The sequence below is a fragment of the Gloeophyllum trabeum genome (assembly GCF_000344685.1).
Source record: "Gloeophyllum trabeum ATCC 11539 unplaced genomic scaffold GLOTRscaffold_00005, whole genome shotgun sequence".
In the NCBI taxonomy this organism is placed as follows: domain Eukaryota; kingdom Fungi; phylum Basidiomycota; class Agaricomycetes; order Gloeophyllales; family Gloeophyllaceae; genus Gloeophyllum; species Gloeophyllum trabeum.
In genome coordinates, this window is record NW_006920414.1 from 460,917 (window position 1) to 484,441 (window position 23,525).

Consider the following 23,525-nt stretch of genomic DNA (forward strand, 5'->3'; position numbering starts at 1 on the left):
GCCAGCAGTACCTGCCTAAGCAGTCGCCTACTCTCGATATCCTCGGTGAGTTCGATCGTGATTAATGCTGTGAGTTGTCCACTTACGTCCTGTCGCACAGACGAGGCTTTCACCTCAGAAAACTGGATCGTGAGTCCACTTGTACTTTTGTGCTATGTACTATCGTTAAGTGATCGCCTTCTGTGCAGGTCCGGATCTACCAAGTCAAGAAGGAGGACTCGTTAGGCCGGGACCTCAAAAGCGCGAATGCTTTCGCGGAGGGTAAGAAGAGGAAACGGAGCAAGCCGCCTGTTAAGCGGAGGGCTATTGCTTGAAAATCCTTTGTAGCTCCTAGATACCTATTTAATTGAATGTCTGACGCTGTTGACCTTGCCTTCGACCCTCGTTTATTCGATGTACGTTCCAGTCGAAGCAGGATATGTCAGTTGCGATCTCGGTAGACCGAGGAGACCCATGTCTTGCCATTCTGCTCTACTTGCTCGACAGTGAAGCGGGTCCTGAATTGACATGTAAATACTGAGCACAACGCGATGTACCGTCGTAGCCAGAATCGGTTCGATGACTGAACTTTCAGCAAAGGCCGCCAGTGCATGAGCGCTTGAGCAACCTTATGTTCATATGTTTCTAGTAGTGGGGAAACCGTCCTCCGCACAAGAGTATATCTAGAATGTAAGATATACAATTTGTGTTCGCTCTCACTGGGTACATCACCCATATTGAGCATGCACAAAACTTTGAAAATAACTGGTCAAAGGTCAAACTTTTTTCATGATTGTCCATTGCACAGTCAGTGAAACGAATTAGAATAATACTACTTTTGAGTGCGCAAAAATCTGATTGTGACACAGGATATGATCTTTGTTCAGCACTGTTCATTGAACTTTCATTTGTTTTGCAAGGCAACACTATGAACAAAATTTGACCTTTGTCCGGTTCCTTTCACATTTTCTCAGTGGCTCAGTATGGGTATTGTACCCAGTGTCTATTGCCCGAGCCTGAGCGTGCATTCGGACAGATTGGATATAAATAGCATGTTCCATGGTAACCGGAGGCAACCGGGTCGATCTTATCTCAAGTAGAGTGTGACCATCGAGGCCGTCTGGATGGGGAACCACGGAAGGCAGGAGGAGCGGATGAAAGAGAAAGGGATCTCAACGCAAGTGTAAGGGGGACATGATACAGCACTGCCAGGATTGGGGTAGAGCCACGAGGTCATACAACTGAAAGCACGGTACAGTTGCTTTGGTAGAGCCAACGAGGTATCCCCCAGACGGAGCGCTGTAAGAGCAATAACCGTACAGACTGAGAGAAGCAACGAAGAAACGCGAAGCGTGACAGGACAATGAAGGTCATGCCCTGCGGAGTTTGATTCTGGCCAAAGCGCGTATCGAGCCTGTGGCGTGGGCCAATCCGTTCGAGACCACCCGCCTCTTGTTCTTTCACCTTATAACGAGTGCACCTTGTCCACCACCCCAACTCTACCTTCCAACCAATTCTCCATATCACCTGCACTCTACCGGATACTATCATGCCGCGAAAGAGCAACAGACAGACTCGGAAGACCGCTACCTCGCCGCGTCGGTCCTCTACACAAACTACGCCACATCCTACTATGGACGAAAACGCGTTGCGATCCCTGAAAAGAGCGAAAATCCAGGCGCTAGCTAAGGTCAGTACTCATGGGACCTCACTAGGAACGATCCTCAACAACGATATGATCTGCAGCGACACAAAATAAAGGCAAACCTGAAGACGGAGGTCATTATACGAGAGTTGTTGAGGAAGTGGGCGGAAGACGTGCCGGGGTGCGTAGGATGCGTTTCCCTCTTACCCTGCCCCGTATAACACTGCCCCGCAACCCATAGAGAGGGGTCAGCCCCTCCCTCAGCTTCTCAAGTCCCCTCGCCTCAACAACAAGCACAGCAGCCGCAAGCCGCCGAAGGTCGCGTCGCTTCTGAAGAAGTGACGCGACCTGAGCGCTCTGCGGAGGCTCAACAAATGCAAGGCGTAGAGGGAACTTTAGAAGGACCAGAACTGCCTTCGGCGTCGCAGGTCCGTTCGCCGACTCAGCAGGCAGACGCTGTTGCAGACCGCGCCGCTTCTGAAGGGGAGGCGGAACCTGAGAGTGCTACGGAGCTGTCTTCAGCGTCGCGAGCCGGTACGCCGGGTCCAACGCAGCGGCCAGAGGCTGTTGAAGACCGGGCTGTCTCTGAAGAAGAGGAGCGGCCTGAGCGCACTACAGAGCCATTACGATTCGAGCGCATAGCGGCGATGATCGCTGCACTCAGACCAGCGCCGCCATCAGCTTCGCAGTTTGGCTCGGAGCAGCAACCGCAGGCAGTCGAAGACCGCGCTGCCTCCTCTTCGGAGGCGCGGCGTGAGCCCACTCCGGAGTCAGTACGATGGGAACGCATGGCGGCAATAATGGATGCGCTTGGACCGATGCCGCCTTCAGCGTCCCAGTTCGGCGCGCCGAGCTCGGAGCAGCAATCCGAAGCAGTCGAAGACCGCGCTGCCTCCTCTTCAGGGGCGGGGCCTGCGCGAACTCCAGAGTCAGTACGATTCGAACGCATGGCAGCGATAATGGCTGCGCTTGGACCGATGCCACCCTCAGCGTCGCAGTTCGGCGCGCCGAGCCCGGAGCAGCGACCACCAGCAGTCGAACACCGCGGCAGAGCCGGACGCGCAACACGACGTGGGCGTACTGCCGAGCGGGAGATCGCCCATGAAGCCGAAGGGGTTTGCGACGAGCTTCCCCCGCCTTCTGCCTCACAGATGGGCCCCCCACGAGCGCGACGGCAGCGGCAAGCCGCGGAAAACAACGACGAACACGAACAAGTGGCGCGGCCTGGGCGTGCTACAGGGCATGCCCACGACGCGGAACGAGCTCGAGGACGACGGGTTCCTCCGCCTTCAGCATCGCAGATGCGTCCGGCACGACAGCAGCGTCGACGAGTTGTCGAAGACGATCTCGGACGTGAACATGTTCCGCGACCTGAACGCGCTCTGGAAGCCCAAACAGCTCTGGAACCAGAGCCATCGACGATTCCTGAACACGGCGTGGAAGAAGACAGTGAAGAGGTTGAGCAGCATATAGAGGACAGTGACCACGAGGAGAGTGTGTGGGGACTTCGTGATGCAACGCCATCTGAGGAGGCGAGTGTGAAAAGAGAAGAAGATGAGGTAGTATGGAACGCCGTCAGTGAGTACAGTTACCAAACCGTCTCGAATACCCGCCTAAATACCAACCGGTAGACGTCACCCAAGAGCGGGAAGAGAGACAGTCGCGCCTCAGCAGGATCTCGTCATGGGTCACCGGTCTCTTCGGCTTTAACTGGGCGGACGCGACTTCAACTTGGACGGATTCGGAGGACGAGCGCGAAGACCCCCCTATCGACGAGGGGGTGCATGAGGAGCGAGAGCCCCCAGCAGACCGAGCGCCAGAGGGTCCCACGGGCAGAGCGCTATCACCAAGAGTGCCTCCAGCAGTCGTCGACGACTTCCTAGCGGAAGTCAAACAGGAACTGCTCGACGATAACTTACCTCCGGCGATACCCACGCTGCGGCAGGTGAGGCACGTAGGAAGGAAAACAGGGCAGATGATGCAGTTGGGTGATGACAACAGTGCCAATCTGCTCAAAGCTGCGGAAGTCCTCGATATGGCCGAGGAGCTGATGGACAAGGTTGCGTCAAGACTCACCGTGATGGACAGTGTAAGGTGGGTACTGGAGGAGGACCTGATACCGAACTTGAAGAAGAAGGACGGACCTTTGTTCAGGCGAAGAATCGAGAACCGGGCAGAGTCTTCTGCGCAGGCGGAGGGCGATGGGAGGTAAGAGAGCAGTTATAGAACCATATTGCGGTGATTCTGATGCTGTACTTACAGAGCCGCCGCGGACCACGATACGGAGAGCCCGCGAGGAAGCGCAGAAGCCCTGTCAAGCAGACAACCCAGCCGCCAGCCATCTCCAGAACGACTGGATGCGGAGGCCCGCCGTTCACCATCCGTTAAATACAGCCAGACGAACAATGACGAGGAAGATCCTTTGTCTGGCACGCCCTCTGACAATGCCCCTCAAGGTGCTGCGGAAGAAGACGGCGAAGTGAGCGCCTACATATTGAGGCCGGCTTCGTTCTCTTTGGAAGAAGAGCCTTCGTCCTCTTTCGACGAAGAGCCAGAGGAGCCGCGATCCAAGCCAGATATCGTGGAGGAATGTTGGAAACCAGAAGGAAGGTATCAGGAGAAGGAATCGTGCGTGTCCGAAGATGGAGACAAGCAGGAGGAATCGGGCAAGCCGGAAAAGAGAGACAAGCAAGAGGAAACGAAGAAGGTCGACGAAGAAAAGGAAACGAGGAAGCCAGATGAGCGAGACACGCGGGGGTTATGGCCCACGAGGCATATCGGTACCATGGCAAGCAACAAGAGACGCCGAGATTCGGAGGATGAAGATGACGAACGCGAACGCGGACGCGGACGCGGACTCAGACGCGAGACTAAGGGAAGGCCTCCATCACCTGTAAAGCGTGTTCGGGAAGATGACGAACGCGAACGCGAGACTATGGGGAAGCCTCCATCACCTATGAAGCGTGTCTGGGGAGATGGTCGCCGCCCACCCATATGGAACAATGGGAGGATGACCTTTCCGGCACAGACTTCTCCTACACGTTGATCACCTGCGGATCGCAGCACTTACCTTCATCCAAGAGAAGTATTCATTCAGCACGAGACTGGCATGGGCCGCACTTCCCGATAACGGTTGTCCCAAATGCCACCGTCTTCGCGCCATTCACGTTTGCCACCACTGAAAGAGAGCATCCAGAACGCACCCCATCCCCATTATTCCTTCCAGCATTGTATCAAAAGCGTGCTGCAGCAGGCAGATCGTCCGCATTCAGCCAGTCCGCCCCTTCATCCAATAGCATCTGCCAAACAAGATTCCTGGGCGCGCAGTCAGCCAGGGTCTCAATGCCGACAAGTCCTTCAAGCGATCGAAAGAGATGATAGCTACATACCTGAACCATACCGGGGAGCTCGGCGTGTTCCAAAACCTCACCTGTACACCCTTCTCGTGCGCAGCATTTACCAACGTCCGGACGCGCCTCCTTGCGACCCAAGGCACAACCCAACTCCATCCTACTACATCTTGAAGATTGGCACTGGCAAGAGGGCTCACCGACGGCTTATATGCATCAAGTGCTCTCAGCGCCGCATTGGGTGAGACCAAGTCAAGGAGCTGCGCGTCCAAGAAGATGTCCCGCCTGCGAGCGCTGTTGTTCCCCAGCTCGAGGACCGACGAGAGGAGCGTATTCCCTGTTCCGATAACGGTTACGACGGAGGGCGAGAAGATCGGATATGGACTGGCGGGCACGACGGTGGTCAGATACCCAGCAGATCGTAAGGGCTCTAGATATTCGTATAATTTGTTGAACGTCCTTTTCTCGGAAAGAATTTAGTTTCCACCGCCACAAGATGGTGATGGACCGCATCCTGCACTCACTCGGAGCCGTCTGTCTTGAGATCGATGAGCAATTGCAAGGATAATTTCGGTGCAGTGTCGAAAACCCCTCTGGACACCTCTCTGGTCAGGGCTGGGATACATACTAACAGAAACGAGCTTCGTACCGCAGCCTGGTTACTCCATCGTCCTCCCTATCCAAGTTCGCTATGCGGATAAGATCTTGTAATGGGTCTAGATAAAGCGAGGATAGGGTCCTGTTCGAAGACAACTCCGACTCTGTGTGTCCCACCTGTCGCAAGTTCACTCAGTCGATTCCTCAGGAGACTGAACATACTTACCAGTAATTCATCCTCAACAAGCCATACGTCCGCTTCCACGCTCGCTGCCCCATAACTGAGGGCTTTCAACAGGGGCGCGGGTTGTTCGTCTAGGTCGGACGACGGTTACCCCAGCTTTGCCTATAGTAAGATGCATCGAGGGGACCCACAATCGTTATGCGAGTGGATTCTCTTGGGGGTAACTCCCGCCGTCAAGCTCACCCATTCGGTGTATCCCCACTGACGCATAGGACCGTTCGGTGCAGAGAGAAGGAATAGGAGGTCATTCCTCGTTGAGAATTCATTTGGCGGTATCCACCAGAAGGCGAGAAGGACGAAAGCAAAGCCTAGCAATGCGTATAGGATCTGTCGGGGCGGGAGTCGTCCGAGTTTACGATATGCTTTCGTCGGTCTTGACCTTGGTGGGTGGAACGAAGGTGGAGGCGCAGTCCTCAAAGTGCCGTTTGCAGATCTGTCTTCGAGTTCGTACTGCACAGCATCTTCCTCCTCTGTCTCGTCGGCGTCGGGTTCAAGCCTTGTGTACTCGTGCCGTTTCCTGTTCGACATCACGGAGGAACGCAGTAGGGATAGCCCAGGCAAGAATAGCTCAAGACGCAAGGATTGTCATAAATGAAGGCTCCGCATCACACAATTGATTACGTCTAATATATGGCAACGAACATAAAGGTGCTCTCAGAGAGTACTCTCGATAATTCGGTAGGATACACAGATGGGCGTCGAGAGGCATATCAGCCCACGACATGAATAATGGTACTCACGGCTGCCGGTGCACCTGGACATTATGCTCGTACCACGCTCAGAAATTGTTGTATATCAAGGGTGGCCTTGGTGGGCGTCTCCTGTACCCCCATGTGTATGCACATAAGTCCAACGCACCATTTTGGCTGCATCCGTGCAGTCGCCAAACGGTCTCTTTGGTCAGCTAGGGCTCAGTGTGGACTTCTCCAGACTTCCTCCCCGACGCAGGCGCTCATGATTACAGGAAAGCATAGCCCATGAGGAAAGGACAGTTTTGAACTGCGTGCATAATACATGGCTCGCGACATGTCATAAGAAGTGATAGCAGAGCAAAGCGAAGTAGAGGAATAACGGTTTATTTCTGTCCAGTTTATGAGTTGGGTACTGGCACGATATAGCGCGTTACTCACCAGGATGATACCATCGAACCGCTGCTTGAACCATGCCATCGTGTCCTCCTTCTTCACTCGGTGTTGCGAGCCAACACGGGCCTTCTTGGCCTTTCTCCGTGCCACCCGCTGACCCGGCCGGCCCATCACGACGTAGAAATCCATACCAAAGATACCGATACCAGGATCATACCGCGCCCCCAAGTCGATGTGCTCCTGGATACCGAAACCGAAGTTGCCCGTCTCCGAGAAGTTCCTGCGGCGCAACTCGTACTCCTTCACTTTCAGACCACGCTCAAGGATCTCCTCCGCCTTGGGCCCCCGGATGGTGACGTGCACCGCGATCTTCTCGTTACGACGAATGCCGAACGTTCGGACGGTGTAGCGGGCTTTCGATGTGACGGGCGTCTGGCCGGTGAGCTGTTCCAGCACCTTCGACGCTCGTGTCAAGCGATCACCAGATTCACCGACGGAGATGTCTAATGAACGAGTTTAATACTGGAGGTTGCACAAGGCAGGCAAGGACGCACTGATAACGAGCTTCTCGATACGAAGCTCCTTCATGGGGTTGGCGGGGGTCTTTTGGTCGGCCTGGACAATATGTCACCGTCAGCGCCCCCCCAGTGAACTTCGGTCGCACTCACCATGTCGTCTACGCCGGTGTTGTCGTTAGTGTCGCCTAGCTGAAGTCGGGGCCGTATGCCTTGATGTCGGGCGTGTGAAGGAGCTTCGGTGGCTGCCAGGTACTGTACATTTCCTCCCGGCAGAATCCGGTCGCCGGGGTTCTCGTAGGATGCCGCACAGGACGCCGGTGACTGTACTGCTCTGTATCGGACATCCTCTCCTCTGCAGCTGCATCCACTCGGGATACACTGGTACAATGGTGCACTATAGCGGGAGGTGCACTTCGGTTACCTACGAAAAAGAAGGGATTCCGTAAATTTCAAGACTGACATGCACGCAATTCAGGACCAAACGAAATCTGTCTTGCGCGGGATGCAATAATTGTTAGATATCAATACAGTGCAGCGTGAACTACAGTATGCCCCGAGGCTGGGACAGGACAGGGAGATATTATATCCAATACAAGAGTCAGTGTCCAGGAATACAACGCCGACGACCCCGTGTAGCATTGGTAGTCAGACCTCCGGAATGTAAGACTTGATGTTCTCTAGCAGTTCTTGAGCAATTTTCGGCGTTTGGACCTGTGGAACGAAATTTAGATTGGATTACAATGCACGATCATTATACAGCTCACCCGCAAGTTATAGTGAGTCGTCTTCCCATCCTCGATCGCGCTGAAGCGTAGATATCGTGGATCTTGGGCGAGGAAGCAACTCATACCTTTGAACAGGGTAACATTCAGCATCACAGAGAACACGGCCTCCTTGCGCATCACTGTTGAAATTGTCATACAGTCGTCAGTATCTTGCTATTTGGACAGCACCGCGAAGGTCAGAAGCCAACCAGGCGGACTTACACAATCGCGCGCCAGAGCCGTCTTCTCGTCTAACATTTAGTCGAAGAGACCCTGTTCCCCTTTCTTTCCACTGACTCTGAGCACTGAGGACAAAGAGCTTGCCGCGGACTTGCTGCACTGTGTCCTCATCCTCTTCACCGGTTGTCACTGGCCACGCGGTAAATATCACAATAGAAGGAACAAAGGGACGTAAAAGACGCACAATCTTGCTCGCTTAAAGCGATCTTGTTCCTCGTGGCAGTCCACTCATCCTCCTCATCTTGTTCGTTCTCATCCTTCCCGGAGCGCAAGCGCTCGCTAAAGGTCACATCCTTATCTTCCGTCTCCTCTTCATTGTTACCCGTCTGAGCATCCAAGACATTTGCCGTGTCTTTAATACTCGGTGAGTCAGCCCTGGCTCGCTTTAAGGCCGGAACAGCAAAGGGCGAGGCCTGCGAGGCGTACGAGGAGAACGCGCTGCTCGCCGCCGAGCCGGAGCTAGACACAGGCCCGCGACGGACCGGTGATTTGCTCCTGCTCAGACCGCCGATGCCTGTTGGTGAGCCAAAGGCAGGCACAGGTGACTTTGGGCGCGCCACAGAGGCAAACGGGGAGGCCGCAGACGCGAAAGCCTCGAAGCCGGAACGCTTGGCTGGTGTTTGCGGCGGAGGAGTGGCGGGTTTAGAAAGCGCGTTGGAAGCGGACGCGGGAGTGGGACTCGACCGTCCACTGGAGAAAGGGGACGCGGAGACAGTGGCCTTTGCAGCGAAGATGTTAGCGCCTTTGACGGCGGCGAATGGAGAAGCCGCCGACGAGTACGCCATGAAACCGGTCTGCGAGATCTTGATTCAATATATGCGCGGACACTGAAAGCTGACACGTACTAGTTTCGCAGCCGACGGTGCGGGGACAGGAGTAGGTTCGGCTTTCGGAGTTTGCGGTCGAGACGGCTCTGCTGGAGGTGTAGGCACCCTTGTCTCCTCGCGCTTCTCCTCCTCAGCGGGCGGCGGGGTTGGGCGCTTCGTCAGCCGTGGATTATCGTCGCTATCCGCATCCTCGCGGGGACGCTTTGCAGCGCCAGTGACGGAGTCGACGGAATCTCGCCTGGGCTTCGCCGCTGGCGCTTCTGACTCCTGGCTCACCCCCCGGTCAGCGAGCTTGCGCTTTACAGCAGCTTTGTCGGCGTCCTGTTCGTAGTCCGACTCGGGTGACTGCCGTTCAGAAAGTGCGGGCTCCACGACTAGAGACGGGGCGGGCGTGGTGTCCGGGGAAGTACCGCGTTCCGGCTCTTGCGATTCAGGGTCAGGGGCAGGAGAGTGTGATGCAGACTCCTCGGTCGAGTTCAGGGCGGACTGCACGTTCTGCTGCATATCAATATCTTCCACCCCTTGACTAATCTGCCGCATTTTCACCTCGTGCGGTGGAGATGTGCTCAGTGGTGGGCTCTGAGATCCAGAGGAGCTAGCCATGTCCTCCTCTTGCGCCTCCTCCGTGGATTCTAATTCATGCGAGCGCTTCTTCTTTGCGCGTCGGGGGGTAGGCTTCTTCTCGGCGTCGTCAGCATCGTTATCCTGTACCACTATTAGTATATTCCAGTGACGGAAGGAGTCGCAAGCGACGCACCGGATCGCTTGGTTTAGGAGTAGCAGGCTCTATCGATATCTCTCGCTCTCGTTTGGACGGAACTTTGGGGTCTAGGACAGACCGGAACATGAGAGATATCAGCACAACTGCTGTGGCGCTCGCCACATAGGCAAGAACGCGACGCACCTGGAATGTCTACCGTATCTAGTGTACACGCTTCGTTGGTCGGCTTCCCCACTGCTTGAAGGCCGTCTATAGCGCTGGCCACGTCGTCGGTCATGTTGGTAGAGCGAATACAAGTGCCACTCGGCGGCGCTGCTCAAACCTTGTTCACGCGGCCACGGCTCGCGGCGCCTGCCGGCCTGGCTTTCTTGCGCGTTGCCACTACAACCCCAGTTTATTATCTGTCTCTGATGCTGTGGTACCCTGAAATAAGGCAGGCTGTACAAGGAGATAGGAACGCTGACCCGACTAGCGAGGAACGTGGGGATGCTAGTCACGGTGCATAGTGAGCTTGAGGCTTAGGGGAGTCTTGAATGGTGTATGTGAATCATCGGCATTGAGGCAGGCATCTGGAGACCTCCACTCCGTTGATTTATGTTTCATTTATCTGACAGACGGATTGGCTGAAGATTACCGCGTTAATGCGGAGCGTTAGCTGCTATTGAGAAGCCTTGCCCTTCCAGAACACGAGGTTCGTACCCACCCTCTGTAGCGGATTGTGGCAGAATGTGAAGGTTCTTGCGCTCAATGATGCTACGGCAGGATGGGTGTGAATCTATCGGTAACAGAATGTGATGGTTCCCGGTTCTTGCGTTTTGTGGAGGATCGGCGCTGTAGGTAGCGCCCTACTCCATTTTCCGTCGTGTGCCTTCTCCTACCACCCAGTGAATGAAACAGTTTATTCTCGATATCCACGGCCGGCGTGTTTCCATATACCTACCAGCGCGAGCAATCAGGCCAGCGCGCCCGTACTTTCCAGGGTATGGTCCCCCGATCTTGTCTACCGTCCATTCCCAAGTAAGTATATCTTGAGCAATGAAAACGTTGCGTGACTAATGAATGTGTATGTATTTTCAGCTACATCCAGAATGTGTCGTTACTTGCGAGTGCCAATGCTTTTATTTTCTACCATGTCCAGGATCGCCCAAGATGCCGACGAGTCGAAGCCAACATTTGTGATCACAATGTGGACAAATAGTGCATTCGACTTCACTCTACATCTGGCATAGTGGAACGATCTCCGTCGGCCCCTCACAGAGCTACGTCTTCATGGACAACCCTTTGCATAGATTCCTGTACGCATCCAACTATTCCAAGCTGCTGGACGATACTCCATCTTCGGGTTCATGTTTGCAGGGCGTAGGATCTCACACGTCTCGTGAAGGCTTAGCAAGGATCCACATTGCATGCCCGATAATGGGATCACGCAGTCCTCCAACTCCTTGCCGGTCAATCATAGCCCTTCCTGTGTCAGATTTCCGACATGGACTTACCAACGGTGGTCATTAGAAGACTGAAATCCGTGGACCTCGGAGTCCTCGAAGATTGCAAGATGTTTTCGGTGGAGATCGTCCAACAAGTACCCCAAACCTGTGCCGGGATATGGGGGCATTCGGTATACTGCCATTTCTGTAGATTTAGGCAAGATTATGAAGACGGGAATATCCGCACCCAGGGGCGGAGGTATCTTGATAGACACAGAAAGGGGCACTTGGAAGAATTGGGCTTTGCTCGATAATGGCCGACCCGAAGTTGGGATTTTCCAGACCCGCTGACCGCATACAACGCTTGAGCACGATTTTCCTGTCATCGCTGAAGGGCTCGATCGTGAACTGCGAACGCTCCCATGCCGAATAATAGAGGGGTGTCCGCGAGGGGTCGCCGTTTGAAGTCTATGCTCGCGACGGGAACTCCACCGGGTTATCCAACTCCTCGGAGCATACAGCGATGGAAGAGACTAGTCTCGGGTTCGAATCTGTGCGGAGGTACGCCCAGACATTGCCCCACCTTTTCTCCCGCAACGACACTCTTTGCACAGGAATCCATGGTGTATGTCCACGCAAGGCATGGCTGTGTTCGGCGAGGATGTCTTGAGTATAATTGATGTCCTTCGGCGTCAAAACTAAGAGGAGGGCGTAAAAAGCTCAGGGATGAATTGCATGCAGCAGCTGGACCTGGAGGTGAGCTCTTACATACGTTAAAACGTTCCAGCACGGCTTAGCGCAGAAAGTAATCCACGTGAAAGCCAGTATGGAGAGAGACAAGTTGAGCACAAATGAGAACAATAAACACGGTGATGATCCTTGGCTGGCGCAGAAGTATCCTAATTAAATAATGATGTCTCAGAGAATGTCCCGTCATTGGTAACCGTTATTGATATCTTGGCCCCGGTAGCCCGACAGTCAGCAGAGCCGTGAAGGATGATACGATGCGATCTCTTTCTAGGTGCGGCACAAACTACCTTTCTGTTACATGACCAGGAGGCGCTTTTCTACACAGTTCGAACCTGTAGCCACAGTTGCGCGCGGAGATATCGGAGTGGCAAACGAAATACATCAAATATCACCGATTAAGATTGGCGCCGCTGGTGCTATGGCGCATGAACGGCCAACGCACATGTGGTATGCAGTCATCATTCGGGAGCCATCCAAGCTCATCAGTGATATTCCAGATCCAGGTAGCGGGTCATCAAGCGCCTCTCGACAGCACATGGATTTTCTGTTATTGAGCTTTCACCCCGAGGGTCGCCAATCTTGTCTACCGTTTCTCCCAAGTCAAATATCTCTTGGGCAACCATTCAGGTGGCGCCCATTCACTTCCTAATAGACTGGCGACTATCATCTGTGCGACAACTTCAGCGCTGAGTACCGGATAGCCATAGGAAAGGTCAGTCATTGAGAAGCGGGAAGGGCATGGTCGTACCACGAGAAGGCTCTCGGCATTCCATGACCACTGTAGCCTGCGGAGATGTACTGCCCCTCGAACCTTTCGCCAATTGGTCCGACCTGTGGGATGTGAGACGCGAGGTCATAAGATAGTTCGGGAGATACTCACGAATGGGTCCCCTATGGCTGTAAACCCCATTATGCCGCTCTTTGGCGTTCGTGAACACAAGTGACGAACCGTGTCCAGATAACACGCTCACCCATTCCATCTCAGGTTCCCGTCCCTTCGCATACTTGGTAGGAAAGACGTGAGGCAAGAATTCTCGAAGACCCTTCCCGACAACCGGATTCAGAGTAGAATCGTCCGTTGTGTACGTCTCATATCGCGGCCCAGTTGCTTCTCTCCCTCCACCCATGATGACCAGGGGCTGGTCCGTCTTGCCCTCGGACAACTTCGCGGGCATTGGGAACCAGTACTCAAAACCTTGGTTGCCGCCATACGACGTCTTCGTCAATTCCTCAGCAGATACATCGGCTCGCACAGCTATGATCTGGCCTCGCGCAGGGATGATTCCGCGCGGCCCGTGCAGATGCGGCAGGAGGTACGATGCATAGGCATTCGTTGCATGGACGACATATCCGCAGGATATCGTACCTCGCGCTGTCCTGACGCTCCAGCGTCGGGCAAATGGGTCGCTGGACTCGGGACTCCGTGCTGACACCGCCGTGACAGGCGTATGCGTGTGCAGGTTCATGGATAGCTTGCTCTCATCCTTCTGCGACGACTGGAATAAGTGCGTGACCAGCTTCAGGGGCCATACATTATTGCCTGGCCACTTGACACCGGGGTATGCCGCCCCATACTTCTACACTTAGACTCATATCAGCATGGCGAGGATTAGGAAGGATAAGATACCCCACCGCTTGCATTTCTTCTGCGTCCATCCATTGGACGTGGTCTAGGTTCAAGCCTGCAGCCTTGGCAGCAGCGAAGTCGGCTTTGCCATATGCTAGCTCCTCGTTCGTGAAGGCCAGGTGTACGTGCTCGCTACTGATGAGGTCGACATCGTTCGCTACATCGTCCGCCTTGATTAATTCAACAAGACGACGAACGGTGTAGTCCTCGATAGCGATCGATTTGATAGCCTCTTCCCGCCCGTACAATTTTTCGAAGTCGGAAAACTCTACAAAGGCTCGAGAAGTCAGGTGGCCACCGTTCCTACCTGAGCATAGAATGTCACAAATATTAGTGTCGTACTAGATAGTGTTTGTTGCAAGGGCAACACATACCGGTCGCACCGGAGCCTGAGAATATCGTACATCGTTCAGCAGCTATAACATGGCAGAGACGCGATTAGCTGACAGAAGTCTCTTGCCTCCAAGATAACGACTCTCAAGGGTCCATTTGTGCTACCCTGCAGCAATCTCGAGAGATGATAGGCTGTGGAAACGCCGGTGATCCCAGACCCGACGATACAGACATCTGCATCAGTCGTCAAGGCCCCTTCGCTCCCCTCTTTGGCTAGGGGGTTGACACCGGGGGTAGAATCTAACCAGAACGACTTGGTAGGGTTAGGGACGGGCAAGTCAGCCCGAGCGTCATCCTGTGCTTCAAGTTCTAATAAGGCTTTCTGCGCGCCTGCTAATTCGTTGAATGGGAACGGGAACCAGTGTGCCATAGCGGACGAGGAAGCCGAAGAAGAATTAGCAGATAAACCAAGAAATTGCTCGCAGCTTTTCCGGTCAGATCAGTACATCTCTCATGGGGCCGACGGCTAGGTATCGATGGCTGGATCACCCCCAGCGAACTTCGTATTGAATGTTTTGTATGACATTACAGTTGACTCGGATGTTCATGCCTGATCGCAAGATTGTCAACGTCATCGCAGTGGCCATGGTCCTTTGTGGTGCGAACATTAATATTGGTCTACCCGGAGTCACTGCTTGAGTTGATCCGGATTGCGCCGCTTGCCGCTGCAAGTTCATTCAAAGTACCGTCCTTGCATTGCTCGCACAAGGTATGTAGCACCTCAGACCCGTCCCTACTTCCTCCTCTATGGAGTAATGAAGCTCGACGTCCTTACACTTGAAGCTTTGTGTCGTCGCCTGTAATTTTCGAATGTTTGCAGCTCCAAGAAGAGCACAGACTGGGAACCAGACGCGTAAACTCTCTCCTCAAGATACCCGCACCGCTACGTACTCACCTGCTTTTTACTCAGTGTTGCGCTAGCCACATCTCTGTCACCTTAACAACACCAATATCCTCATCTTCTTAGGAATCCTCCAACGACAATTCGTCACGCCTGTCATGGCCTCTCGTCTAGCTAGGCCGCCTCTCGCACTGAGTCTACTGCTGGTACCAACTAGCACACCCGCTTCCTCTCCATCCCACCGCAAAGTCCGGTAGGATGGACGGGAGGGCCGTCGGCGAGGGAAAGTCTTACACGTTCTGAGTGAGTCCCCTCAGACTTCCGAAACATGAAAATTATACAAGCATTGTATCATGTGAAGGAGCTACTTTATGCTAGCGGCCCTGATGCCGTACAGTGACTAACAGAATGCGGTGACCATTGCGATCTAACGAATGGCTTTTAGTCCACTGTTTTCGAAGAGAGTGAAAGCATGGTGCGAACCTCGTCTATCTTTCTTTTTACTTGCGCAGCCAGAAGCTGGCTAAACTCTTGGAGGTCCCAGATCGCCTTCTCGCAGCAGGTGCGACACTGAGTCGCTTCTCTCGTGCATTCCCGCAGTATAGCCTGGGTCGTGAGGACCCCAGGCGACGGCTTCTCTTTCAAAGCCTTGGATGCTCGTTCTATATAACCTACCCACCATTTACGAACTGGATAGGTGCCCTGTGCATGCGCAAATCGCCACGTGTGTGAGGCACTTGCGCAAGATTGACACTGTAGCCAGACCCAGTCATCCCGGAGGACCCAGTGGAAGTTCGATAGTAAAGACAGGGCACCTTGAACGCATTTCTGCCGGAAAGTCAGTAGCCGGTGGTAGGATAACCCATTAATCCGCTTGAGCTCCGGTGCTTCGGGGCTTATCATGTCGTGCTGAAGCGTAGCCTTCGCAGCAATGCAGGCTTCATTATGCAACAAGTAGCGACAGGCGGTGGCAAAGACACGGAGAGGATGACTGTTCAGGAATGCTTCGGAAATCAGCGCTCGTCGCAGACTCTTGGCAGCGTGTGGCATTTCATACTTCAAGGCGGCGTCTAGAAGGGCCTGCATAGTGGAGAAGTCGCTGACATCTGGCCTATCCAGAGGATAGCAGTATCTCAGGAGGCCGTCGAGGATCTTCGCGTTGTCTTCTAGCTGAACGAGGCGCACTCCGTTGACGATGTGATGGCCAACAGATCCAGCGCAGACAATGTGTGCGAGAGCCTCAGATGATAGGTCCAGTATATTCTTGTGGACCCAAAATTTGACCTGGTCGGAGGAGAGAAGTACGACGTCGGCCGTCTTCTTGTAGTCAAATTTGAATGCAGGCACGGATGCCGCCGCAAGCCCTCCTGTGCCAGTATCATTTATGGGTCCTTTCCATACTCCTTTGCTGAGGGCGCTTGAGGTGCTTGAGGCACAAGCTCCTTGGACTGGACCAGACAATGTACCATTTTTCGACGGAGAAGGGGCGGGTGTGTGCTCCTTCCCGTGACTAGCCTGTGTGGCACCCGAGCCCAACGGGAACGCAAAGTTGAACTCCTTCTTGACGGGAGGGGTAACGGAAGACACAGAGCCAGTGCTACTACTGAATGAGGACATGCCGAAGGAACTGTGAACTCTTGGATATGCAGGATGTATCAAGCAGACAAAGCTACCTACGCGACTCTCATAAAGGACGCGTGACGCACTATGCACGTGTTCGTGACTGTCGCTCTTTCCGGTGCAACGTTGCCTGCATCCGAGTCCGAGTCGAGCGCTCCTGCATCGTGAAAGGGACGCACGACCCACGATGATGCTCTTCAAAAAATACCATGCTTTCGCTTTGTCTATAGTCTGGGCGCAAATTGCATGTTCTTCACGATTTGAGGACCAGAAAATCCTTAGTCAATCCCTCAGGCAGACCGAATTCTGCTCATCGGGATGTCTGCCCGTCGCCAACTCAACGAAGTCATTCTGGATCGACTCTCCAAATGCCAATCCTCTAGCTACGGAAGGCAGTGGAGGTACCCTTACTACAGACGCAGACGTCTGTATAATCGGGTCTGGGATGACTGGTGTTTCAACCGCGCATCACCTCTCCGAGCTGCTGGAACGCAGTTCTGCCCCTCCGCTCAAGGCAGTTATCTTCGAGGCAAGAGACTTCTGTCAGCATTCATGTTTTCATCTTCCATCTTCTATTCACAACATAGTCCATAACCACAGGCTCTGGCGCGACTGGTACGTGGTATGGGTAGTAACCCGGCAATGAGTCGGCTCATGCAAGGTTAAGGCAGAAACGGAGGCCACTTGACCCCTCGCGCCTTTCTAGAGTTCACTACCTATGCTGAGCTTTATGGCGAGGAGGAAGCCATGAAGTCACTCACTGTGGAACACCACACAGCAAGCGGTATTGTCGATATCATAGAATCCCACAACCTTACAGTTGACCTCGATCTTGTCGAGGGTGGTCATATTACTCTGTTCTTTACCGAAGAGAGTGAGCGAGAGGCCAGGATGGACTATGCAGCTGCGGACGCGGCTGGGGCCGACCTCAATGACGTCGAATGGATGACCCAAGAACAGGTATCATCTGTAAGTCATGCCCTGCGGGCTCTAACATCGTTTCGTGGGATGCATACAATCTGAAATGATCTGAAGAAATTTGGGGCACGGTATCCTGGCGTCAAGGTCCCGGCGCACAATCTGTGGCCTCTAAAGTTCGTGACAGGAATGTACAACATCACGAAGCTCAACTCGAGCAAGTTGTCACTACACCTCCATACCCGTACTCCCGTGACATCCATGTCGCCTCTGGAGTCAGACCCAAGAGACTCCCTGTCTCGTCGCTGGAAGCTTACGACGCCCCGGGGATCAACCTCTTGCACATACGTTGTGCACGCGACCAACGCCTACGCATCTCACCTCCTGCCCCAGATGCGTGGCGATCAAGGGATTGTGCCTACACGCGGCCAGATAGTCGCAATTCGGGCGAATGCATCTGCAGAGGAGCTCACCAAGGCGTCATGGAGCGCAGAGCCCGGGACCGAATACTGGTTCCCGCGGCCAGTGAACAGGACGACTGAGCATCCCTTGGTAATTCTCGGTGGTGGTAGACACCTCACCGGGCCCAAACGGGAGAGGTACGTGACCGACGACTCGGCTCTGAATCCTGTGATTAGTCGCGCTCTGCGGGAGTACTTGCCAGACGTATTCCCGGGTAAGTTCGATCCGGACCAGGAACCTGAGATGGAATGGGTGAGTCGCTTCCATTTGCGGTGACAAAATCACTACTTGAATTTGATCTAGAGCGGGATCATGGGATATACCGCCACTGGGGACCCTTTCGTACGTGCTTGTTAACCGGATGGATTGACATATATTCACTCCCTGTTTGAAGGTCGGACCATTGGGCGACGGATATGGCGGTCAGTACGTCGCCGCAGGGTTCCATGGCCACGGCATGCCCCGAGCTTTCGCCTGGTAAGCCTTCGCCTCTCTGAAGCAAACGCAAGCACATTGTTGACGCCGCGCAGTGGGGAAGCTGTGGCCCAGATGATCATGTCGAATCTCTCGGGCGAGACATGGTCCCCTCCCGACTGGTTACCACGCAGGTATTTGACTTGGGAAAAGACCTAATGTCTGACCCTGTCCGAAGACGAAATACGTCGAGTATCTGTCCGTGTATCTGAAATCTTGTATGCGACCGGTGACCCTGTTACCTCGATCGCTGCGGGTCTCGCTCCTACAAGTATCGTAGTAACCCTACACAACGTGTGCCTGAAGTTATTCTCTTCGCTGTAGCATATCCGCCTTTTTTTTTCGGCAATTGCTACTATGATGGCTCACGGACACAGCCGCACGAGCCTACATATCGGCTTCCACCATGGAGAAGCCAACTTGCATGGCGGATGGCAGTGATGGTGTAAATGATGATGGAGGGAAATCGGAGATCTCCTAAAGCGAGTGGAAGAAAACCCCCTAGGGTGGCTGGGGAGTTGCCTGTGGCGAGGGCCGGGCTACGACTCTCCAGCAATTTATTGAAAACAAGAGCTGCGCTGAATGGCCACGACTATCCTCGCGTTCGTATCTGCTTTGCAGTATTATCACGTCTCACATAATGTACTGGTGCAGACCTTACATGGAAGTTGAGCCCATGCCGTCACTCGGAAACACCTATCCTCTGTAGTAGTTCGTCCTGACGAAGGGCATGGGTGTGACGACCGCTTTTCGCATCTGCTTGCGGACCTCGACCTCCAGCTCTGTCCCTTTCTTATGCCAACCGCTCTGCACGTAGCCCATAGCAATATTCTTCATCAGCGTCGGTGAAGGTATGCCCGAAGTGACAGAGCCTGCGGTATCGATGAGACGCCCGTGCAAAGCTGTCACCAAGGGCACACTGAGGTACGTACCGAGAGGCTCTTTAGTACCGGGTTTGTAAATTGTTGCACCCTCTGTAAAACAATTGGCAGGCTGTAACGAACGAAGTAATGTTTCGCTCACGTCTGGCGGGAGCTCCTTCTACAATCAAACCAACCCGTCTTCTTGGGGGACCATCTTTTAGATGTTTCTTGACACCCTCGAAGCCGATGAAGTCTGCCGAGTCCCTCCTGTCCTTCCCTAAAGTCAAAATAGAGTCAAGACTGACCTTCTCAGACGTAACGTGACCCGACTGACCGATAACCCACGTAAGACCAGCCTCAACGGGGGTAGTGTCCTCGTCGAGGTCTTGGCCGTAAAGACACATGCCGGCTTCCAAACGAAGACTATCTCGTGCACCCAAACCCGTAAGCTGGACAGGGTGCCGAGCGAGCAACTGTGCTACTTCTTCGGTATGCTTTGGTGGGACAGAGATCTATAAAGCAAATGTAACCGGGTCAATCTTCTGACATAGTTTCAGGCTTGGAAAGAAGACCTCAAATCCATCTTCACCGGTGTACCCCCCACGTGCTACGTGCAGGTTAAATCCCTCGATTGGGAGGAATGCGGATCGACCAAACGTTAAGCCTTTCAAGTCGAACGAAGTGAGCGACTGGAGATACTCTGCAGCCTCAGGGCCTAGGTGAATGTGAGCATACCTCCGGATTCCACGGTTCACAGCGCAAAGACAGTACCTTGCAAAGCGAGCAAGCCCCAATCTTCCAAGACCTCCAGCTCGACCTTCCCGGACGCGCTTCTTTCGCTGGAGTTCCATTCCTCGAGCTTCTCGTTGAACCACGCCAAATCTCGGTCACGTCTGCCTGCATTCGTAACAACGTAGAACGAATCTTCGGCATGTTTAGTGATGACAGTATCGTCTATGATTCCACCCCTATCGTTTAGGAGGACGGAGAGGGTCGACGAATATGGAGCCAGCGACGAGAGTGAGGAAGGGGTTAGCCATTCAAGGAACTGGGTCACGGTTGCGCCTCGGAAACTGAGCATATTCAATAGACGTATACAAATGAAACGAACCCGAGACGTACATGCTTTGCACCATATGTCCTACATCGAATAGTCCGACACTTGATCGAACATGATTGTGAGCGGCCACTGAGGCGTTCAGTCATTAAACACAGAGCGAAGGGGAGCGGTTCAAGGTACCTTGGCCAACATCCCCATACTGCAGAGGCATGGAATAACCGGCGAAGGGCACCATCTTCGCACCACGTTTGACATGGAATTCATATAATCCCGTCTTCTTAAGCTGAGATAATCCTCAGAGACCCCTACAGTACCAATGGCTGATTACTCACCTCACCCGCTGCAGCTGCATATCCTCTCTTCGCAGTGAACTGCGTACATCTTAGGCTGCTTGCGCGGAAACCGAGTCCGCTCCTCGTTCGCAGCGTCCGTAAAGCTATCATTTCAGATACAAAGACGGTCGTTAGGACCGTTCCCGGAACGTGTACGAGAGGGCAGCGGACAAGGGTGCACTTACAGGCCTAGGTCACATATATAGGCGAGTCCGGCGTAATTACGATAAAGGTCCTGCGCTATCAACGTAAACGCGCGTTCAGTAATTTGTAGTCTCAATCTGTAGTCCTCACTCTAGTCAGCTTGTAGTGCATACCATCGCGATTAGAACTCCGATTATTGATAGGACATCTCGAATTATCACTGCTGTTACTACTGCGCTGCTCCTCACCTCGATACGTCCTGACGACGCCAAACCTCCTCTCGTCGGTGGCCCCGTGAAGCGTTCAGCCTGTTCCTTCTGTAGGACGGGTAAGGGAACAATATAATCTCTCCTGTTTAAACTATGTCTCGCTTTGTACGGCCGTCCAAATATCGGTGAGCTTGCGCACATTGCTCGACGTGTCATGGTGCTGAGACGTGTGCAGTCACGTCTTCGGACAGACAGGGAAAAAGGAGTATGGCATCGAGAATGTCAAAGTGTCCAACACTGCTTGGGATACCAACCTAATCTCGGCATCAGGGGCAAGTTGTCTGTCCGTATTTTGCTTGCGATATCATGCCTGACCGTATTACCGTGTTACAGCGATACATTAGCGTAAACTGGAATGCATCGGGAGGAGGAGCTTTTGCCATCCTTCCCCTCCCCTCGCCTTTCCAGCCCATTCCCAATTTCCCGTACAAGCTCCCCGACATCATCCCCTTGGCACGCAGCCACACCGCTCCCGTCCTCGACACCGACTGGTCTCCCCACAATGACTCCATCGTCGCATCCGGAGGTGAAGATGGTAAAGCGATGATCTGGAAAGTCGAGTCTTCCGTGTTCGAAGGTTGGAACGATGAGGGTTGGCAGCCCCAGGACTTTGATCCCGTCGCTCGGCTCGATGTATCACCACGCAAGGTCGGACAGGTTCTGTTCCACCCAACCGCTGAGAATGTCCTTGCGACTGCTTCCGCAGAGCACACCGTGAAGCTCTGGGATCTCGCGAACCCCGAAAGTGCCAAGTCAGTCCTCTCCGGGCACGGCGACGCGATTCAGAGCATGGCGTTCAACCCGGCTGGGACAGTACTGGTAACAACCTGCAGGGATCGTAAGATCAGAATATTCGATCCACGAGCTGGAGGTGAGGCAGTCAGAGTCACGGACGGGCACAGTGGCATCAAAGGTGCACGCGTTGTATGGATGGGCGAGCACAACAATATTGCTACGACTGGATTCAGCAAGATGAGCGACCGTCAACTGAGCGTTTGGGAGACTGGAGGGTTGAGCAATGTCAAGACCATGACTATTGATCAATCTGCTGGTATCATAATGCCGTTCTGGAGTGACAACAACATCCTATTCCTTGGTGAGTTGATTCAATATCGAGTTCGCAGAGCGTAAGTGATGCATGATGCACATTTCCATAGCTGGCAAGGGGTACGTTCCTTCGTGACATAATTTGTTGGACCTCTTGTTGACGATATTAACCAGTGATGGTAACATCCGCTACTACGAGTGGGAGTCCGAGACATTGTATCCTCTCGCGGAGCACAAGTCGAACGAGCCACAGCGTGGAATGTGCTTCCTGCCCCGAAGAGCGCTAAATGTGTTCGACTGCGAGATTGCTCGTGCCTATAAGATCTCCGGGTCGTACATCGAACCCATCGCATTCATTGTCCCCCGCAAGGTACGTCCGTTTGGGTTCTGAGTGATGCTACGCATCTTGCTAAGTTCATCCCTGGCAGTCCGACTCCTTCCAGTCCGACATATTCCCTCCCGCACCTTCCGCAGAACCCGCCCTTAGTGCCGCTGAGTTCTTCTCCGGCAAGACCGCCTCTCCAAAACTTGTCAACCTCGAGAACGGCGTCACTTCCTCTGGTTCATACACCCCGGCCTCGCTCTCGACTCCCGCACCGACTAAGACTGCATCGGCTCCTGCACCCAGCCCAGTGGCTGCCCCTTCACCTATTCCCGTGTCTACGCCTGCAGCAGCTCCAGCCCCTATCAGCCCTGTTGCGCCCAAGGCGGAACCACGAGCTACACCTGTTACCCCTTCCCAATCCCAGCCCACGTTCGACGTAAGCACCATGGTGCATCATTCAACTATCATTGGACGTCTGACTTAATATCTCCTTGTAGTCTGGAAACGGCAATGCCCTTCTGCAAGAAGAAAACGCGCGCCTGACCTTAGAGCTGCGGGACGCGCGAGAGAAGATCAGGAATCTCGAGCTTCAAGTGGAGTCTATCCGGGCTAACGCGCGCAAAGCAGCTCAAGCCTTATTGGATGAATAGAGCGACCTGCATAATGTTCCATAATACAAAGATTGTAGGTATCGGGGGATGACATTTATACCATTGGGACTGCTTAATGCTCTGGGTGCCAACTCAGGAAGGTACGGACCGGGAGACTATCATGATTGTCAGATTATGAACAAGGTCGGCGCATAGGCTACTATCATTTGGGTAGTTTTGCAAAACTCTGTAAATCGACGTGTTGCGCTCAGCTCGCTAGATCTAGAGTCGGAATTTTTGCGTGGCATCGTGTAGCACCCTCCTATGTACCCTACAGTGATTTCGTTGTATTGTAATACGAGGTGTAGGGGGTGCTAGATAGATGCCGGTTTGGTAGGGTTTGTCACCCGTGACCT

At 53.7% G+C, this 23,525-nt stretch overlaps 9 protein-coding genes across 9 annotated transcripts; 4 read left to right on the top strand and 5 right to left on the bottom strand.

Annotated features, from left to right (window-relative positions):
* Nucleotides 1-5: 5 nt before the first annotated feature.
* GLOTRDRAFT_128151 (uncharacterized protein) lies at nucleotides 6-314 on the top strand (the record flags this gene model as incomplete). Its single annotated transcript, XM_007866781.1, has 3 exons — nucleotides 6-45; nucleotides 101-129; nucleotides 189-314. Coding segments are annotated over 3 exons (195 nt in total), but the record flags the coding sequence as incomplete, so codon positions are not given.
* Nucleotides 315-1,528: 1,214 nt separating this feature from the next.
* On the top strand, nucleotides 1,529-4,670 carry GLOTRDRAFT_92731 (uncharacterized protein; the record flags this gene model as incomplete). The annotated part of the gene is made up of 5 exons (XM_007866782.1): nucleotides 1,529-1,669; nucleotides 1,726-1,805; nucleotides 1,866-3,202; nucleotides 3,256-3,832; nucleotides 3,887-4,670. The coding sequence occupies 5 exons, from the start codon at nucleotides 1,529-1,531 to the stop codon at nucleotides 4,668-4,670; spliced, it is 2,919 nt and encodes a 972-aa protein (XP_007864973.1).
* Nucleotides 4,671-4,857: 187 nt separating this feature from the next.
* GLOTRDRAFT_40068 (uncharacterized protein) lies at nucleotides 4,858-6,025 on the bottom strand (the record flags this gene model as incomplete). The annotated part of the gene is made up of 6 exons (XM_007866620.1): nucleotides 4,858-4,939; nucleotides 5,014-5,433; nucleotides 5,499-5,575; nucleotides 5,638-5,748; nucleotides 5,798-5,886; nucleotides 5,947-6,025. The coding sequence occupies 6 exons, from the start codon at nucleotides 6,023-6,025 to the stop codon at nucleotides 4,858-4,860; spliced, it is 858 nt and encodes a 285-aa protein (XP_007864811.1).
* Nucleotides 6,026-6,620: 595 nt separating this feature from the next.
* Nucleotides 6,621-7,631, bottom strand: GLOTRDRAFT_74748 (ribosomal protein L5). Its single transcript, XM_007866783.1, has 4 exons — nucleotides 7,569-7,631; nucleotides 7,455-7,515; nucleotides 6,946-7,403; nucleotides 6,621-6,896 (listed from the first exon to the last, which is right to left on the bottom strand). The coding sequence occupies exons 1-4, from the start codon at nucleotides 7,569-7,571 to the stop codon at nucleotides 6,891-6,893; spliced, it is 528 nt and encodes a 175-aa protein (XP_007864974.1). The 5' UTR covers nucleotides 7,572-7,631; the 3' UTR covers nucleotides 6,621-6,890.
* A 4,918-nt stretch (nucleotides 7,632-12,549) lies between these two features.
* GLOTRDRAFT_138005 (FAD dependent oxidoreductase) lies at nucleotides 12,550-14,586 on the bottom strand. The gene is made up of 7 exons (XM_007866784.1): nucleotides 14,219-14,586; nucleotides 14,146-14,160; nucleotides 13,777-14,078; nucleotides 13,116-13,721; nucleotides 13,025-13,063; nucleotides 12,893-12,975; nucleotides 12,550-12,830 (listed from the first exon to the last, which is right to left on the bottom strand). The coding sequence occupies exons 1-7, from the start codon at nucleotides 14,532-14,534 to the stop codon at nucleotides 12,728-12,730; spliced, it is 1,464 nt and encodes a 487-aa protein (XP_007864975.1). The 5' UTR covers nucleotides 14,535-14,586; the 3' UTR covers nucleotides 12,550-12,727.
* Nucleotides 14,587-15,482: 896 nt separating this feature from the next.
* Nucleotides 15,483-16,322, bottom strand: GLOTRDRAFT_26295 (uncharacterized protein; the record flags this gene model as incomplete). Its single annotated transcript, XM_007866566.1, has 1 exon — nucleotides 15,483-16,322. A coding segment is annotated over one exon (840 nt), but the record flags the coding sequence as incomplete, so codon positions are not given.
* Nucleotides 16,323-16,812: 490 nt separating this feature from the next.
* On the top strand, nucleotides 16,813-18,742 carry GLOTRDRAFT_138006 (DAO-domain-containing protein; the record flags this gene model as incomplete). The annotated part of the gene is made up of 7 exons (XM_007866785.1): nucleotides 16,813-17,167; nucleotides 17,226-17,240; nucleotides 17,293-17,594; nucleotides 17,661-18,257; nucleotides 18,309-18,347; nucleotides 18,400-18,482; nucleotides 18,536-18,742. 7 exons carry the CDS (start codon nucleotides 16,813-16,815, stop codon nucleotides 18,636-18,638), a joined length of 1,494 nt encoding a protein of 497 aa, XP_007864976.1. The 3' UTR covers nucleotides 18,639-18,742.
* Nucleotides 18,743-19,055: 313 nt separating this feature from the next.
* GLOTRDRAFT_74758 (glycine cleavage system T protein) lies at nucleotides 19,056-20,891 on the bottom strand. Its single transcript, XM_007866786.1, has 9 exons — nucleotides 20,735-20,891; nucleotides 20,583-20,685; nucleotides 20,465-20,531; nucleotides 20,114-20,415; nucleotides 19,915-20,057; nucleotides 19,677-19,854; nucleotides 19,503-19,619; nucleotides 19,412-19,453; nucleotides 19,056-19,351 (listed from the first exon to the last, which is right to left on the bottom strand). The coding sequence occupies exons 1-9, from the start codon at nucleotides 20,843-20,845 to the stop codon at nucleotides 19,176-19,178; spliced, it is 1,239 nt and encodes a 412-aa protein (XP_007864977.1). The 5' UTR covers nucleotides 20,846-20,891; the 3' UTR covers nucleotides 19,056-19,175.
* Nucleotides 20,892-21,086: 195 nt separating this feature from the next.
* GLOTRDRAFT_59341 (DUF1900-domain-containing protein) lies at nucleotides 21,087-23,518 on the top strand. The gene is made up of 7 exons (XM_007866787.1): nucleotides 21,087-21,272; nucleotides 21,323-21,419; nucleotides 21,481-22,243; nucleotides 22,305-22,314; nucleotides 22,369-22,564; nucleotides 22,623-22,955; nucleotides 23,017-23,518. The coding sequence occupies exons 1-7, from the start codon at nucleotides 21,241-21,243 to the stop codon at nucleotides 23,167-23,169; spliced, it is 1,584 nt and encodes a 527-aa protein (XP_007864978.1). The 5' UTR covers nucleotides 21,087-21,240; the 3' UTR covers nucleotides 23,170-23,518.
* Nucleotides 23,519-23,525: the final 7 nt, after the last annotated feature.

Bases quoted from the DNA above. Each gene is read 5' to 3' on its own strand.
- GLOTRDRAFT_74748 (XM_007866783.1), bottom strand. The intron at 7,404-7,454 runs GTGCGTCCTTGC...CTCGTTCATTAG, and splicing joins TATCGAGAAGCTCGTTATCA to ACATCTCCGTCGGTGAATCT.
- GLOTRDRAFT_138005 (XM_007866784.1), bottom strand. From the start codon at position 14,534: ATGGCACACTGGTTCCCGTTCCCATTCAACGAATTAGCAGGCGCGCAG. The intron at 13,722-13,776 runs GTGGGGTATCTT...GTCTAAGTGTAG, and splicing joins ACGCAGAAGAAATGCAAGCG to AAGTATGGGGCGGCATACCC. The intron at 12,831-12,892 runs GTACGACCATGC...TCCGGTACTCAG, and splicing joins ATGCCGAGAGCCTTCTCGTG to CGCTGAAGTTGTCGCACAGA.
- GLOTRDRAFT_74758 (XM_007866786.1), bottom strand. From the start codon at position 20,845: ATGATAGCTTTACGGACGCTGCGAACGAGGAGCGGACTCGGTTTCCGC. The intron at 19,855-19,914 runs GTCTTCTTTCCA...TTTGCTTTATAG, and splicing joins CCGGTGAAGATGGATTTGAG to ATCTCTGTCCCACCAAAGCA. The intron at 19,352-19,411 runs GTACGTACCTCA...TCGATACCGCAG, and splicing joins CGGTACTAAAGAGCCTCTCG to GCTCTGTCACTTCGGGCATA.
- GLOTRDRAFT_59341 (XM_007866787.1), top strand. From the start codon at position 21,241: ATGTCTCGCTTTGTACGGCCGTCCAAATATCG. The intron at 21,420-21,480 runs GCAAGTTGTCTG...ACCGTGTTACAG, and splicing joins ACCTAATCTCGGCATCAGGG to CGATACATTAGCGTAAACTG. The intron at 22,565-22,622 runs GTACGTCCGTTT...CATCCCTGGCAG, and splicing joins CATTCATTGTCCCCCGCAAG to TCCGACTCCTTCCAGTCCGA.